Source organism: Rhinoderma darwinii, chromosome 10 (assembly GCF_050947455.1).
Source record: "Rhinoderma darwinii isolate aRhiDar2 chromosome 10, aRhiDar2.hap1, whole genome shotgun sequence".
NCBI lineage: Eukaryota > Metazoa > Chordata > Amphibia > Anura > Rhinodermatidae > Rhinoderma > Rhinoderma darwinii.
Genome location: NC_134696.1, coordinates 47,497,690 through 47,517,077, shown reverse-complemented (window position 1 = coordinate 47,517,077; position 19,388 = coordinate 47,497,690). Strand labels below are relative to the sequence as shown.

Below are 19,388 nucleotides of genomic sequence, written 5' to 3'. Positions count from 1 at the left end.
CTCAATTTTAGTCTCATCTGACCACAGCACCTTCTCCCAATCACTCTCAGAATCATCCAAATGTTCATTTGCAAACTTCAGACGGGCCTGTACATGTGCCTTCTTGAGCAGGGGGACCTTGCGGGCATTGCAGGATTTTAATCCATTACGGCGTAATGTGTTACCAATGGTTTTCTTGGTGACTGTGGTCCCAGCTGCCTTGAGATCATTAACAAGTACCCCCCGTGTAGTTTTCGGCTGAGCTCTCACCTTCCTCAGGATCAAGGATACCCCACGAGGTGAGATTTTGCATGGAGCCCCAGATCGATGTCGATTGACAGTCATTTTGTATGTCTTCCTGTTTCTTACTATTGCACCAACAGTTGTCTCCTTCTCACCCAGCGTCTTACTTATGGTTTTGTAGCCCATTCCAGCCTTGTGCAGGTCTATATGATCTTGTCCCTGACATCCTTAGAAAGCTCTTTGGCCTTGCCCATGTTGTAGAGGTTAGAGTCAGACTGATTAATTCAGTCTGTAGACAGGAGTCTTTTATACAGGTGACCATGTAAGACAGCTGTCTTTAATGCAGGCACCAAATTGATTTGGAGCGTGTAACTGGTCTGGAGGAGGCTGAACTCTTAATGGTTGGTAGTGGATCAAATACTTATTTCTCTCTGCACAATGCAAATAAATATATATAATTTTGACTATGTGATTTTCTTTCTTTTTTTTTATATATATATAATCTATCTCTCACTGGTAAAATTAACCTAGCCTAAAAATTCTATACTGTTCATGACTTTGACAGTGGGCAAACTTACAAAATCAGCAAGGGATCAAATACTTATTTCCTCTACTGTATGTATCACCACAGCTAACACACAAGGATAGCTCTGGAGTACAGATAATGTAAATGTTACCTGTAGTCCTTTGTAACACCACAAATAAAACTCAGTAATAACCACACACACACACACACACACACACATATGTATATATATATATATATATATATATATATATATATATATATACACACTGTATGTATATACAAATCTCCCACTTTACCAGCACCAAAACAACCCCAGACCATCACATTACCTCCACCATGCTTGACAGATGGCGTCAGGCACTCTTCCAGCATCTTTTCAGTTGTTCTGCATCTCACAAATGTTCTTCTGTGTGATCCAAACACCTTAAACTTCGATTCGTCTGTCCATAACACTTTTTTCCAATCTTCCTCTGTCCAATGTCTGTGTGCTTTTGCCCATATTAATCTTTTCCTTTTATTAGCCAGTTTCAGATATGGCTTTTTCTTTGCCACTCTGCCCTGAAGGCCAGCATCCCGGAGTCGCCTCTTCACTGTAGACGTTGACACTGACGTTTTGCGGGTACTATTTAATGAAGTTGCCAGTTGAGGTCCTGTGAGGCGTCTATTTCTCAAACTAGAGACTCTAATGTACTTGTCTTGTTGCTCAGTTGTGCAGCGGGGCCTCCCACTTCTCTTTCTACTCTGGTTAGAGCCTGTGTGTGCTGTCCTCTGAAGGGAGTAGTACACACCGTTGTAGGAAATCTTCAATTTCTTGGCAATTTTTCGCATTGGAATAGCCTTCATTTCTAAGAACAAGAATAGACTGTCGAGTTTCACATGAAAGCTCTCTTTTTCTAGCCATTTTGAGAGTTTAATTGAACCCACAAATGTAATGCTCCAGATTCTCAACTAGCTCAAAGGAATGTCAGTTTTATAGCTCCTCTAAACAGCAAAACTGTTTACAGCGGTATACATAATTGCACAAGGGTTTTCTAATCATCCATTAGCCTTCTAACACAGTTAGCAAACACAATGTACCATTAGAACACTGGAGTGATGGTTGCTGGAAATTGGCCTCTATTACACCTATGTAGATATTGCATTAAAAATCTGACGTTTGCAGCTAGAATAGTCATTTAGCACATTAACAATGTATAGAGTGTATTTCTGATTAATTTAATGTTATCTTCATTGTAAAAAACAGTGCTTTTCTTGCAAAAATAAGGAAATTTCTAAGTGACCCTAAACTTTTGAATGGTAGTGTAAGTGTGAGTTTTCATGGAAAACACAAAATTGTCTGGGTGACCCCAAACTTTTGAACGGTAGTATATATATACACACACACGCATACACAGGAGGCATGTATACACACACACACACACACACACACACACACACACACACACACACACACACGAGGCATGTATACACACAGGAGTCATGTACACACACAAACACACGAGGCATGTATACACACACACACACACACACACACACACAGGAGGCATGTTTACACACATACACACAAACACACACGTGTGAGGCATGCATACACACACACACACACACACACACACACACACGGCATGTATACATATACACACAAACACACACAAAGGAGGCATGTATACATATACACACACACACACACACACACACACACACACACACACACACGAGGCATGTATACATACTCATACGACGCATGTACACACACACACACACACACGGCATGAATACACACACACACACACACACACACACACACACACACACACACACACACACACGAGACATGTATACATATACACACACACACACACACACACACACACACACACACACGAGGCATGTACACACACACACACACACACACACACACGAGGCATGAATACATATACACACACACACACACACACATAGGAGGCATGTATACATATATACACACACACACACACACACACACACACACGAGGCATGTGTACATATACACACACACACGAGGCATGTATGCATATACACAAACACACACGAGGCATGTATACATATATACACACACTAAAGATAATGTAGATGTTACCTGCAGTCCTATGTATCACCACAGATAACACACATGGATAGCTCTGTGAGTACAGATAATGTAGATGTTACCTGTAGTCCTATGTAACACCACAAGTAACACACAGTGATAACCACACACATATATACACACACACACACACACACACACAGACACACACACACACACACATAGAAAAATATACACATACACAGAGACATATATAGACACACACATACTGGAAAATATACAGACATATGTACACAGAAAGGGACTTACCATCACCTCTTGCTGCACAGGAGCTTCCTCCTCTGCTCTGCCTCTGTTTTCTCCATGTGTATAAGGAGTAGCAGAGAATATAGAGTTCAAACGGCCTGCACAGTGGCACCCTCTACATGCTGGGTGACTGCAGCACCCTGTGCACCTGCACATGTCACACATCCCTAAGGCGGGCCCTGGGCAGTGCTTAACATTTACTTGACAAACACAAAGAAATATAAAACCACTTGTGTCTAAGGACGATAGGGTACTCTTACCTATCACTTCACTGCCCCCACCATACTTTCTCCGTGGAGGTGCATCTTTGAGGCAGTTTCAATCACTCCTCCGTAAAGGCCTCTTTCACTCTGATGTGAGATACACCAACATCCTCATTGATTCATTTACATACATATCAAAAAGATGTTAGTATATTTAAGGATAGCTCTGGAGTACAGATAATGTAAATGTTACCTGTAGTCCTTTGTAACACCACAAACAACACTCAGTGATAACCACACATACACACACATTTATATATGCACACACACACACACACACACACACACACACACACACACACACACACACACACACACACACACACACAGAGACACACACACACACACACACACACACACACACACACACACACACACGAGGCATGTATGCACACACACACACACACACACACGAGACATGAATACACATACACACACACACACCTGTAGTCCTATGTAACACCACAAATAACACAGTGATAACCACACACACACACACACACACACACACACATATATATATACATACACACACGAGGCATGTATAAACATATACAGGAAGTATGTATACACACACACACACACACACACACACACACACACACACGAGGCATGTGTATATATACACAAATGCACACACACACACACACGAGGCATGTACACACACACAAACACACACACACAAACACAAACACACACACACACACACACAAACAAAGGAGGCTTGTATAAAAATACACACACACAGGAGGCATGTATACACAGGCACACACGAGGCATGTATACACACACACACACACACACACACACACACACACACAGAGGAACCTATAAACAAAAATGGTCAAAAAACGAATACTGACGTAATAGATAAATAGAAATTCCTTTTATTAACAGACAGATACAAACAAGATTTAACATTTTGAGTCATACAATGTATAAAAGTCGTCAACCTAATGCAGGATAATTTTATAGTATCATCAGGGTATGAACAAACATAATAGAGGCATATGAGATAACAACATATCCAAGGTGTGCTAGCTGTGACTGATATGCAAAGAGTAAATCGTGCAAGGTAAAGTGCTATGTGCATATATTATATATTATTCAATCTGTAGAGCACCATTAAGTGTATATAGATGCATATCAGGACATAAATAGCAGGTATCTGGGTTTTACAGCAAAATAATTTGTGCAATCAGCCCTAAACAGTTTTAAGCAACAGCCTGATTAAATGAAGGTACATACCCAAGTTCATAATCCCGCATGGAGGAGACGCCAAGACCCGACTCGCTGGCCGTGATTTTCGGGTCGGCCGGCTGCGGACTCTCAGCCTCGAGCTGCCCGCAAATCGCGGGACATGCACATGGCCGCGGCTAAAATTTTCAATGAGCCCGGACCGCAGAAGATGGCCGTAATAAGACAGGTCTGTTCTTTTTGCGGTGCGGGCTCCCGGGCCATGCACGGACTGTAAAAACTACGGTCCTGTGCATGGCCCCATAGAAATGAATGGGGCCGCAATTCTCCCGTGGATTTTCGGGGGAGTTGCGGCCGCAAAAGCACGTTCGTGTGCATGGGGCCTAATTGTTTTCTTCACCTCGTATTCATTCTTTTTCCTCTTTTTTTATTTTCGCCTAATTTTATATCACAAATTAGCTGTCCCAATAATATATACATACACATTCATGGCATTTACCATGTCTTTGCCTAAGTATACTCTGCTTTTTCCGCTGCATACGCGGGTTCCACTCTGTGGGCTTTGGAGTGGGGATGGTGCGCTGGCCGAGGGGGGAGTGGTTTACGCCCCTTCCGGACGCCGTCTCCTATCGGGGTTGGATGTGGGCGGCGCTATCAGACATCACCGGCCCACTTCCACTCTGATGACGTGGTTCCGGAAGTGGGACGGCAGCCATCTTTGTACCCTCGGCTTGTCGCCGTTGTTCCACCTCGGATGGCCCCGCACGATTGGACGACACGTTTGCTTACTTACTATAAAAGGGAGGGCCCCGCTAGGATGACGCCACCCCCGGACGAAGGCATCCGCCAAAACGCGAGTCGGGTCTTGGCGTCTTCTCCATGCGGGATTATGAACTTGGGTACGTTCCTTCATGTAATCAGGCTGTTGCTTAAAACTGTTTAGGGCTGATTGCACAAAATTTTTTGCTGTAAAACCCAGATACCTGCTATTTATGTCCTGTTATGCATCTATATACACTTAATGGTGCTCTACAGATTGAATAATATATAATATATGCACATAGCACTTTACCTTGCAAGATTTACTCTTTGCATATCAGGCACAGCTAGCACACCTTGGATATGTTGTTATCTCATATGCCTCTATTATGTTTGTTGATACCCTGATGATACTATAAAATTATACGCCTTTTATACATTGTATGACTCAAAATTTTAAATCTTGTTTGTATCTGTCTGTTAATAAAAATGAATTTCTATTTATCTATTACGTTTGTATTAGTTTCTTGACCATTTTTGTTTCTAGGTTCCTGTATATGTTTTTAGTCAAAACACCGAGCTACACTTGGTTTATATATATATGTGGTCATCTTTACTTTTAATGGCATACAATTATGATATAACTTTGTTTTCTGCCATGCAAACTATATTACTGTTCATTCAGATAGCCCATTAGCGCTTCATGTGTACAAATCGGTTGTATACACACACACACACACACATGAGCCATGTACACACATATACACACACACACACACACACACACACACACACACACACACACACACACACACACGAGGCATGTATACACACACGAGGCATGTATACACATACACACACACACGAGGCATGTATACACACACACACACACGGCATGTATATGCACACACACACACACACACACACACGGCATGTACACACACACACGAGGCATGTATACACACACACGAGGCATGTATACACACACACACACACACACACATACATACACATGAGGCATGTATACACACACACACAAGGCATGTATACATATACACACAGACACACACACACTCAGGAGGAATGTACGCATATACACACACACACACACACACTCACACACACACATGAGGCATGTATACATATACACACACACACACACACACATACACATACACACACACACACGGCATGTATACATACACACACACTCACACACACACACACACACACACACACACACACACACTCACACATACAGGAGGCATGTATACATGCACACAAGGCATGTGTACATATACACACACACACACACACGAGGCATATATACACACACACACACACACACACACACACACACACACACACACACACACTACAGATGATGTAGAGGTTACCTGCAGTCCTATGTAACACCAGAGATAACACACATGGATAGCTCTGTGAGTACAGATAATGTAGATGTTACCTGTAGTCCTATGTAACACCACAAGTAACACACAGTGATAACCACACACATATACACACACACACACACACACACACACACACACACACAGACACACACATAGAAAAATATACACATACACAGAGACATATATAGACACACACATACTGGAACATATACAGACATATGTACACAGAAAGGGACTTACCATCACCTCCTGCTGCACAGGAGCTTCCTCCTCTGCTCTGCCTCTGTTTTCTCCATGTGTATAAGGAGTAGCAGAGAATATAGAGTTCAAACGGCCTGCACAGTGGCACCCTCTACATGCTGGGTGGCTGCAGCACCCTGTGCACCTGCACATGTCACACATCCCTAAGGCGGGCCCTGGGCAGTGCTTAACATTTACTTGACAAACACAAAAAAATATAAAAACACTTGTGTCTAAGGACGATAGGGTACTCTTACCTATCACTTCACTGCCCCCACCATACTTTCTCCGTGGAGGTGCATCTTTGAGGCAGTTTCAATCACTCCTCAGTAAAGGCCTCTTTCACTCTGATGTGAGATACACCAACATCCTCATTGATTCATTTACATACATATCAAAAAGATGTTAGTATATTTAACAACTGTTCGAGGTTCTTGGGAACCGTACTCATGACAGAGAATAGAGGGACTGGGGATCAAAGGAAGGGAGAGCGAATGAGAAAAAAGGTGTCTGAAATATTTAATGGCGCCAGTTCGGTCTCCTGTGCTTGGTTCCCATCCTGGTTCCGTTCTAGCTGCTTTTGGTTCCCGGGTTTCGGCACCATAATTGTTGTGGATAAATTTGACGTCAAACAGTTGCTCCAGATTCATGTATATTTATTAACTTAAGCATTTTGAATGTAGGTAAAATGATCAATGCTCCTCTCCATACAATAGGAGGGAGTTTATATAGTATGTTTAGGCTGTACATTTACATTTATCAGTTCCAACATATTCTCTTGTGTGTGCAAAAACAAAATAAGATTACATTCATAGTATTTTCTTGCCATTGCTATATTTTCTAGCAATTTATTATCTAGGATTAATTGTATGTGGTCATCTCTTCTTATCATCTTTTGTATAGGAGGGTGTGGTCTTGAGTCCTCTGTTTTTTCCTTAGTCATTGTAAAAGTTTTTTATTCTTGTCGAGTCAATATTTTGTTATCCAGCAAAGATTTCACTTACACACAGGAAAAACACCTTAACCCCTTCCCGCTCCTGGACGTACTATTAGGTCATGGTAACTATAGCGTTCGAGCTCCATGACCTAATAGTACGTCTCGGGAATAACGGCCGTTTCGGCTGTCCTCCCGACACATACAGGAGCTGTGACAGCTGCTGTCTTGTTCAGCAGCTGTCACAGCTCCTACAGCGGGGACCGATCGCTGTGTCCCCGCTGATTAACCCCTTAAAAGCCGCGTTCTATAGAGATCGCGGCTTTTTAGGGGTTAAACTGCCATCGCCGGCCTGCTACACGATAGCGGCCGGCGATGGTGACTATGGCAACCGGACACTAAACAATGGCGTCCGGCTATGCCATAGACGGAAGCCTAGTGGGTCCTGACAACGTCAGGACCCACTATGCTTGCTGTCAGTGAGTAGCTGACAGTTTTTATACACTGCACTACGCATGTAGTGCAGTGTATTAGAATAGCGATCAGGGCCTCCTGCCCTCAAGTCCCCTAGTGGGACAAAGTAATACAGTAAAAAAAAAGTAAAAAAAAGATGTGTAAAAATAAGAAAATAAAAGTTTTAAAAGTATTAAAAGTAAAAATCACCCTTTTTACCTTATCAGTCATTTATTATTAATAAAAATATATAAACAAACAAATAAACTATTCATAATTGGTATCGCCGCGTCCGTAACGGCCTGAACTACAAAATTATTTCGTTGAACGCCGTAAAATAAAATAATAATAAACCGTACCACAATCACAATTGTTTGGTCACTTCACCTCCCAAAAAATGGAATAAAAAGAGATCAAAAAGTCGCATGTACCTAAAAATGGTAATGATTGAAACTACAGTTCGTTACGCAAAAAAAAAGTCCTCGCAGGGCTTTATTGATTGAAAAATAAAAAAGTTCTGGCGCTTAGAATAAGGTAACACAAAAAGTGAATGATTGTTTACAAAACGTATTTTATTGTGCAAACGCCATAAGACATAAAAAAAAACTATAAACATCTGGTATCGCCGTAACCGTATCGCCCCGCAGAATAAAGTGAATATGTCATTTATAGTGCACGGTGCACGCTGTAAAAAAAATAGAATAAAAAAACAATAGTAGAATTGTTGTTTTTTAGTCACCGCGCCACCTAAAAATAGAATAAAAACTGATCAAAAAGCCGCATGCACCCCAAGAAAACTACAATGGATTCCTCAAGGGGTCTCGTTTCCAAATTGGGGTCACTTTTGGGGGGTTTCCACTGTTTTGGCACCACAAGACCTCTTCAAACCGGACATGGTGCCTAATAAAAAAGAGGCCTCAAAATCCACTAGGTGCTCCTTTGCTTCGGAGGCCGGGGCTTCAGTCCATTACCGCACTAGGGCCGCATGTGAGATATTTCTCTAAACTGCAGAATCTGGGCAATACGTATTAAGTTGCGTTTCTCTGATAAATCCTTTTATGTTGTAAAAAAAATGGTATAAAGAGGATTTTCTGACAAAAAAAAATGTAAACTTCACCTCTACTTTGCTCTAAATTTCTGTGAAACACCTAAAGGGTTCATAAACTTTCTAAATGCTGTTGTGAATACTTTGAGGGGTCTAGTTTCTAAAATGGGGTGTTTGATAGGGGTTTCTAATATATGGGCCCCTCAAAGCAACTTCAGAACTGAACTGGAACCTAAAAAAAAATAAAAATGAGGCAATACTTTGCTTCTTACATTATACTGATAATGAGCCGTGCCCACCCCGAGATGACCCCAGTTTTGACCGTTTGTATAAACGGAGACCCCTATTAGACCGTTTCAGTGCCCGGTTTTCCCAAGCATACACCCCCAAGAAGTGTATTTCTATTGATGAGTCCCTGGTACATTTTAAAGGGAGGGTTCAATTCCGCGAGTACCTGCCGGGTAAGAGGGCAAGGTATGGTGTGAAGATGTATAAGCAGTGCTAGGGTGCATCAGGGTATACCTACAGATTTAGGATATATAAAGGGAAGGACACCCCCAAACCAGACTGCATCCTGGACTACAATAGGTACATGGGAGGGATGGACTTGTCAGATCAAGTCCTGAAGCCCTATAGCGCCATGCGGTGAGGTATAAAAAGCTGGCCGGGTACATCATACAGATGGCATTGTACAATGTGTACGCGCTACGTCGATGTGCAGGCCAGAGGGGAACTTTCCTGGAATTTCAAGAAGTGATTATCAAGAACCTAATCTTTAGGGACCAAGAAGGGGGGGGGCACCCAGTACTTCTAGAAGCGAGGCCACACGCATCGTACCAGGGCAACACTTTCCAGGAGAAGTTACCCAAACTGGCAAGAAGGGAAAAATTCAAAAGAGGTGCAAAGTCTGCTATAAGAGGGCTATAAGGGATGACACAATATATCAATGTGACACGTGTCCCGAATAACCAGAGCTCTGTATGAAAGAGTGTTTTAAAATTTATCATACATCCCTTGGTTTATAATTTACCCCAATTTTACTTACCCTGATGCACTCCGCACAGCTTATCCCCCTCGTCTTTCCCCTCTGAGCCCTGCTGTGTGCCCAGTCAGCTGATAACAGCCACATGTAGGGTATTGCCATACCCGGAAGAACCCACATTACAGTTTATGGGGTGTAGGTCTCCCGTCAAAATGCTCACTACACCTCTAGATGAATGCCTTAAGGGTGTAGTTTTTAAAACGGGGTCACTTCTTGCGGGTTTCAACTGTACTGGTACCTCAGGTGCTTCTGCATACATGACTTCGCACTAGAAAATCCCCAGTAGGCCAAATGGTGGTCCTTTCCTTCTGAGCCCTCCCATGGGCCCAAATGGCAGTTTATCACCACAAATGGGTTATTGCGGCACTCAGAACAAATTGCGCAACAGAATGGGGTATTTTGTTTCTTGTGAAAATAAGAAATTTTCAGCCCAAACTACATATTATTTGAAAAAAATAATTTTGTTTTCATTCCCAGCCCAATTCAAATAAGTTCTGTGAAAAAACTATGGGGTCAAAATGGTCACAACACCCATAAATGAATTCCTTGAGGGGTGTAGTTTCCAAAATGGGGTCACTTCTGGTGGGTTTCTATTGCTTTGATACCTCTGGGGCTCTGCAAATGCGACATGGCACCCGAAAACCAATCCAGCAAAATCTGGACTCCAAAGAACAAATAGCGCTCCTTTGCTTCTGAGCCCTCCCATGGGCCCAAACAGCAGTTTATCACCACAAATGGGGTACTGCCGCACTCAGGACAAATTGGGCAACAAAATGGAGTATTTTCTTTCTTGTGAAAATAAGAATTTTTGAGCTAAAATGATACATTATTGGAAAAAATATATATTTTTTTAATTCCCAGCCCAATTCAAATAAGTTCTGTAAAGAAACTATGGGGTCTAAATGGTCACATTACCCATAAATGAATTCCTTGAGAGGTATAGTTTCCAAAATGGGGTCACTTCTGGTGGGTTTCCATTGCTTTGATACCTCTGGGGCTCTGCAAATGTGACATGGCACCCGAAAACCAAACCAGCAAAATTTGCACTCCAAAGAACACACAGTGCTCCTTCCCTTCTGAGGCCTCCCATGGGCCCAAACGGCAGTTTATCGCCACAAATGGGGTATTGCTGCACTCAGGAGAAATTGGGCAACAAAAGGGAGTATTTTGTTCCCCATGAAAATAAGAAATTTTGATATAAAATTACATCTTATTGGAAAAAAATTCATTTTTTTTAATGTCACAGCCCAATTTAAATAGGTGCTGGGAAAAAACTGTGGTGTCAAAATGCTAACAACAACCATAAATGAATTCCTTGAGGGGTGTAGTTTCCAAAATGGGGTCAATTCTGGCGGGTTTCCATTGCTTTGATACCTCTGAGGCTCTGCAAATGCGACATGGCACCCGAAAACCAATCCAGCAAAATCTGGACTCCAACAAACACATAGCGCTCCTTTCCTTCTGAGCCCTCCCATGAGCCCAAACGGCAGTTTATCACCACAAATGGGGTATTGCCACACTAAGGACAAATTGGGCAACAAAATGGGGTATTTTGTTCCCTGTGAAAATAAGAAATTTTGATCACAAATGACATTTTATTGGAAAAAATGACATTTTTTTCATTTCACAGCCCAATTCAAATACGTGGTGTGAAAAAACTGTGCGGTCAAAATGGTAACAACAACCATATATGAATTCCTTGAGGGGTATAGTTTCCAAAATGGGGTCACTATTGGGGGATTCCTACTGTTTTGGCACCTCAACACCTCTTCAAACCTGGCATGCTGCCTAAAATATATTCTAATAAAAAAGAGGCCTCAAAATGCACTAGGTCCTTCTTTGCTTCTGGGGCTTGTGTTTTAGTCCACGAGCGCACTAGAGCCACATGTGGGACATTTCTAAAAACTGCAGAATCTGGACAATACATATTTAGTAGTGTTTCTCTGGTAAAACCTTCTTTGTTACAGAAAAAAAATATGAATAAAATTGAAATTCAGCAAGAAAAATGAAATTTGCAAATTTCACCTCCACTTTGCTTTAATTCCTGTGAAATACCTGAAGGGTTAAAAAAAACTTTCTAAATGCTGTTTGGAATACTTTGAGGGGTCTAGTTTTTAAAATGGGGTGTTTTATCAGGGTTTCTAATACATAGGCCCCTCAAAGCCACTTCAGAACTCAAGAGGTACCTTAAAAACAAGGCTTTTGAAATTTTCTTAAAAATATGAGAAATTGCTGTTTATGTTCTAAGCCTTGTAACGTCCAAGAAAAATAAAAGAATGTTCAAAAAACGATGCCAATCCAAAGTAGACATATGGGAAATGTGAACTAGTAACTATTTTGGGTGGTATAACCGTCTGTTTTACAAGCAGATGAATTTAAATTCTGAAAAATTCTATTTTTTCAAAATTTTCTCTTAATTTTGCAATTTTTCACCAATAAACACTGAATATATCGACCAAATTTTACCACGAACATGAAGCCCAATGTGTCACGAGAAAACAATCTCAGAATCGCTTGGGTAGGTTTAAGCATTCCGACGTTATAACCACATAAATTGAAATATGTCAGATTTGAAAAATGGGCTCTGAGCCTTAAGGCCAAAACTAGGCTGCGTCCTTAAGGGGTTAAGGTCTTATTCACACGGCCGTTTTCAGAACAATGATGTTCTATGGGTGTATTCACACGGCCGTTTTTTAACGGCCAGTGAATAATGGCCATCAAAAAATAGAACATATCCTATTTATGTCCGTTTTAACGGCCTGACGGCCCCCAGAGAAGTCAATAGATCAGTTTTTAACGGCTGTCAATACATGTAACAACCGTTAAAAACTGATCTCTGACATGGGGATTGGCAAGAGAACTACTAGTTCCCTTGTTGGCTATCGGCGGCACAATGACAACTACTCACCGATGCAGCGCCAACCTCTTCAGGTGTGGTCTCTCGTCCTCACGGGTTCTGCAAAGGCGACGCGATGAAGTCATCGCGCCACCTTCGCAGACGAGAGACCACACGTGAAGACAGCTCTGCATCGGTGAGTGTCATAGCATTGCCTTTGCAGATCCCATGAAGACGAGAGACCTTACCTGAAGAAGACAGCGCTTTTAAATGGACAGTTTTTAATGGACATTTTTTTTCACTGTCATGTGAATATAGCCTTATAATTTCTCTAAGCATCAGTTTTATATTGACGTTAAAATGGAAGTATAGAACATCAGACAAAATGGTGGAGTTAGTTAATGATTGGTCTTTACATGTGGTTATATAATTGTGGTTTCCCATAGAAGTTATCCTAGGGAAATTTCCGAAAAATGCTTCTAAAAAAATAAATAAAAAAAATTAAAATAAAACCACTACCTGCCGCACTACAAAAGACAAGAGATTGTCTGAGGTTAGTAAAAAGGGTATGCTTTTTGTCTAAAAACCGCGCCGCCCTTGTCCATGGTGTTTGGTATTGCAGCACAACCTTATTCCCTTGAAAGAGGCTGAGTTGTTATATCAGACTTTGTTTTTGTTTGAGGGTTTTATATGTGATCTATTAGAACATGAATCCAAAAAATACAGTACTAAAAAATAAAGAAACAAAATAAGCAAATTAAATATGCTGATTGAGGGGTTTTTATTGCTAGTGTTAGCACTGACCTCTGATTTTCATTCCATTCTCCTTAGGCCTCATTGGCTTCTTTATAGCTTTTGGGATTTCCATGGGAAAGATGGGAGACCAGGCTAAGTTAATGGCTGATTTCTTTAACATACTCAACGAGATCATTATGAAGCTGGTCAGCATGATTATGTGGTAAGCCATATGTGCGGTTGCTAGATTTGTTTCCATGTGGTTTATTGAGAAACTGAATTATAGCATGGGAGAGAATAATGTAAGTTTCTGAAATTTAATATTTAGTTTGTGTTTTGGGGTGAGTGAGGTTATGCAGAAATATGATGCAGATGTAAAATAGTGAAAATGACAAAAAAAAACACTCTCAAACTGTAAATTGTCCATTTATCTAATAGACTTCTTGGTAGAGTGTAGTTTAAGATTTTGGGCAGGGATTGAGATGAATGGTTAGAGTCTGCCCTGTTGGCCCAGAGTGCCTAGGTCACACCAGTGGAAATAGTTTTGATAGGTCCACCCTATACTAAACTGTACTATTATATACACAAGTCAACAAGATATTATATGTAGTCAATGTAGTATGCCTTCCCCATTTTGCAATAGGATAAAGGGGGATAGTTCAAAATACTGTACAACTAAAATATTGTCAAATATTACAGAGTAGAAGAATCGCCTCAAATTTTACAATATAGAGGACAAATAATATTAACATGAAATATCAAAAGTAACCAAGTGAGCGTGGCATACAGTGGCCAAATAATGACACCATGCACTTTTCTAATAAGGCCTTACAATGCTGAAATAAAAGTGCTATATTGATGCATACCCCCAAATAATGCACTAATAACAGTGCTATAATGATACATACCACCAAATAATACACTAATAACAGTGCTATAATGATACATACCACCAAATAATACACTAATAACAGTGCTATAATGATACACACCACTGAATAATACACTAATAGTAGTGCTATATTAATACATACCACCAAATAATACACTAATAACAGTGCTATAATAATACATACCACCAAATAATACACTAATAACAGTGCTATAATGATGCATCCCACCAAATAATACACTAATAACAATGCTATAATAATACATACCACCAAATAATACACTAATAACAGTGCTATAATGATACATACCACCAAATAATACACTAATAACAGTGCTATAATGATACATACCACCGAATAATACACTAATAACAGTACTATAATGATACATACCACCTAATAATACACTAATAACAGTGCTATAGTGATACATAACACCAAATAATACACTAATAACAGTGCTATAATGATACATACCACCAAATAATACACTAATAACAGTGCTATAATGGTACACACCACTGAATAATACACTAACAGTGCTATAATAATACATACCACCAAATAATACACTAATAACAGTGCTATAATGATACATACCACCGAATAATACACTAATAACAGTGCTATAATGATACATACCACCAAATAATACACTAATAACAGTGCTATAATGATACATACCACCGAATAATACACTAATAGCAGTGTTATAATGATACATACCACCAAATAATACACTAATAACAGTGCTATAATGATACATACCACCAAATAATACACTAATAACAGTGCTATAATGATACATACCACCGAATAATACACTAATAGCAGTGTTATAATGATACATACCACCAAATAATACACTAATAACAGTGCTATAATGATACATACCACCAAATAATACACTAATAACAGTGCTATAATGATACATACCACCGAATAATACACTAATAACAGTGCTATATTGATACATACCACCTAATAATACACTAATAACAGTGCTATAGTGATACATACCACCAAATAATACACTAATAACAGTGCTATAATGATACGTACCACCGAATAATACACTAATAATAGTGCTATGATACATACCACTGAATAATACACTAATAACAGTGCTATAATGATACATACCACCAAATAATACACTAATAGCAGTGTTATAATGATACATACCACCAAATAATACACTAATAACAGTGCTATAATGATACATACCACCGAATAATACACTAATAGCAGTGTTATAATGATACATACCACCGAATAATACACTAATAGCAGTGTTATAATGATGCATACCACCAAATAATACACTAATAACAGTGCTATAATGATACATACCACCAAATAATACACTAATAACAGTGCTATAATGATACAAGCCACCAAATAATACACTAATAACAGTGCTATAATGATACCACCAAATAATACACTAATAACAGTGCTATAATGATACATACCACCAAATAATACACTAATAACAGTGTTATAATGATACATACCACCAAATAATACACTAATAACAGTGCTATAATGATACATACCACCGAATAATACACTAATAGCAGTGTTATAATGATACATACCACCGAATAATACACTAATAGCAGTGTTATAATGATACATACCACCAAATAATACACTAATAACAGTGCTATAATGATACATACCACCGAATAATACACTAATAACAGTGCTATAATGATACATACCACCTAATAATACACTAATAACAGTGCTATAATGATACATACCACCTAATAATACACTAATAACAGTGCTATAATGATACATACCACTGTATAATACACTAATAACAGTGCTATAATGATACATACCACCGAATAATACACTAATAACAGTGCTATAATGATACATACCACCAAATAATACACTAATAACAGTGCTATAATGATACATACCACCAAATAATACACTAATAACAGTGCTATAATGATACATACCACCAAATAATACACTAATAACAGTGCTATAATGATACACACCACGGAATAATACACTAATAACAGTGCTATAATGATACATACCACCAAATAATACACTAATAACAGTGCTATAATGATACATAACACCAAATAATACACTAATAACAGTGCTATAATGATACATACCACCAAATAATACACTAATAGCAGTGTTATAATGATACATACCACCAAATAATGCACTAATAACAGTGCTATAATGATACATAACACCAAATAATACACTAATAACAGTGCTATAATGATACATAACACCAAATAATACACTAATAACAGTGCTATAATGATACATACCACTGAATAATACACTAATAAAAGTGCTATAATGATACACACCACGGAATACTACACTAATAACAGTGCTATAATGATACATACCACTGAATAATACACTAATAACAGTGCTATAATGATACATACCACGGAATAATACACTAATAACAGTGCTATAATTATACACACGACTGAATAATACACTAATAACAGTGCTATAATGATACACACCACGGAATACTACACTAATAACAGTGCTATAATGATACATACCACTGAATAATACACTAATAACAGTGCTATAATGATACACACGACTGAATAATACACTAATAACAGTGCTATAATGATACATACCACGGAATAGTACACTAATAACAGTGCTATAATGATACATACCACTGAATAATACACTAATAACAGTGCTATAATGATACATACCACCAAATAATACACTAATAACAGTGCTATAATGATACATACCACCAAATAATACACTAATAACAGTGCTATAATGATACATACCACTGAATAATACACTAATAACAGTGCTATAATGATACACACCACGGAACACTACACTAATAACAGTGCTATAATGATACATACCACTGAATAATACACTAACAACAGTGCTATAATGATACATACCACGGAATAATACACTAATAACAGTGCTATAATGATACACACGACTGAATAATACACTAATAACAGTGCTATAATGATACACACCACGGAATACTACACTAATAACAGTGCTATAATGATACATACCACTGAATAATACACTAATAACAGTGCTATAATGATACACACGACTGAATAATACACTAATAACAGTGCTATAATGATACATACCACGGAATAGTACACTAATAACAGTGCTATAATGATACACACCAATGAATAATACACTAATAACAGTGCTATAATGATACATACCATGGAATAATACACTAATAACAGTGCTATACAGCAGGTATTTTATCATAACAATGTCATATATGTTTAATAAGCACTATTTGCATTTTTATAATATTCTTTTTTATTATGCTGTTTAGGTACTCCCCAATTGGAATTGCATCTCTTATCTGTGGGAAGATTGCTGCCATCAAAGACCTGGAAACGGTGGCTCGGCAGCTTGGAATGTACATGGTTACAGTAATTGTGGGCCTGGTTATTCATGGAGGCATGATACTACCACTCATATTTTTCTCAATTACCAGGAAAAACCCATTTAAATTCTATGGTGGTATTTTCCAAGCCTGGATCACTGCCCTCGGGACAGCCTCTAGGTAAGTAACAGAATTCATAGTAACTCACCCCTGATAATAAATATTAACCAATGTTAAAAGATAGCAATGATTTAAAATGTCACACCTGATCAATAATATAAAATATGAAGCCTCTAATACTGTGTTATTAATGAAAAAAGGTAAACACTAGTACACAACAATCCTTGTGTCATGCTCTGCCCCCTGAGGGGCTACATGAGGCATAACACAGTGTATCAGTTTTGCCCAGAGTGTTCCTTTAACCGAATATGTTTGGTTCAGCTTTTTTAAGTTCTGCTTGTCTTATGTAAACTTTATTTTTAAAATGTAACAACACTTATACATAGAAACCACAAATCTGTGTTTATTGTGCACCCTATAGCACCCCAAAGCTCTGTTCACATCTGTGTCAGAGGCACCGTGAGGGTATGTACACACGCTTATTTTCGGACATTTTTCAGGCCGTAAACTGATGAAAAACTGCCAAAAATCGGAAGCAGAATGCCTCCAAACATCTGCCCATTGATTTCAATGGGAAAAACAGCGTTCTGTTCCGACGGGACGTTTTTTTACGCAGCCGTTTTGAAAAACGGCCGCGTAAAACACTGCCTCGTAAAAATAAGTGCATGTCACTTCTTGAGCCGTTTTTGGAGCCGTTTTTCATTGACTCGAATAGAAAAACAGCTCCAAAAGCTGCCGTAAAAAAACTCAGCGAAAAACGCTAGTTTGATTCAAATACAGGAGCTGTATTCTCTTTAAAACAGCTACATATTTTCAGACGGATTTTGTTAACCGTGTGAACATAGCCTTAGGGGCATACGATGCAGATCCAGCCGAGAATACCGGAAACAATAGTGCATCATGCTGCGCTACTGTTTCC

The 19,388-nt window shown here is 39.1% G+C and overlaps 1 protein-coding gene across 1 annotated transcript in view; it reads left to right on the top strand.

Moving 5' to 3' along the window:
- LOC142661438 (excitatory amino acid transporter 2-like) overlaps positions 1 to 19,388 on the top strand; it is a 60,431-nt gene that overhangs the window by 36,261 nt on the left and 4,782 nt on the right. Inside the window, exons 5-6 of the mRNA XM_075838831.1 lie at positions 14,141 to 14,267; positions 18,296 to 18,529. Of these exons, the coding sequence (XP_075694946.1) occupies positions 14,141 to 14,267; positions 18,296 to 18,529 (361 nt within the window). The remainder of the gene's footprint in view (positions 1 to 14,140; positions 14,268 to 18,295; positions 18,530 to 19,388) is intronic.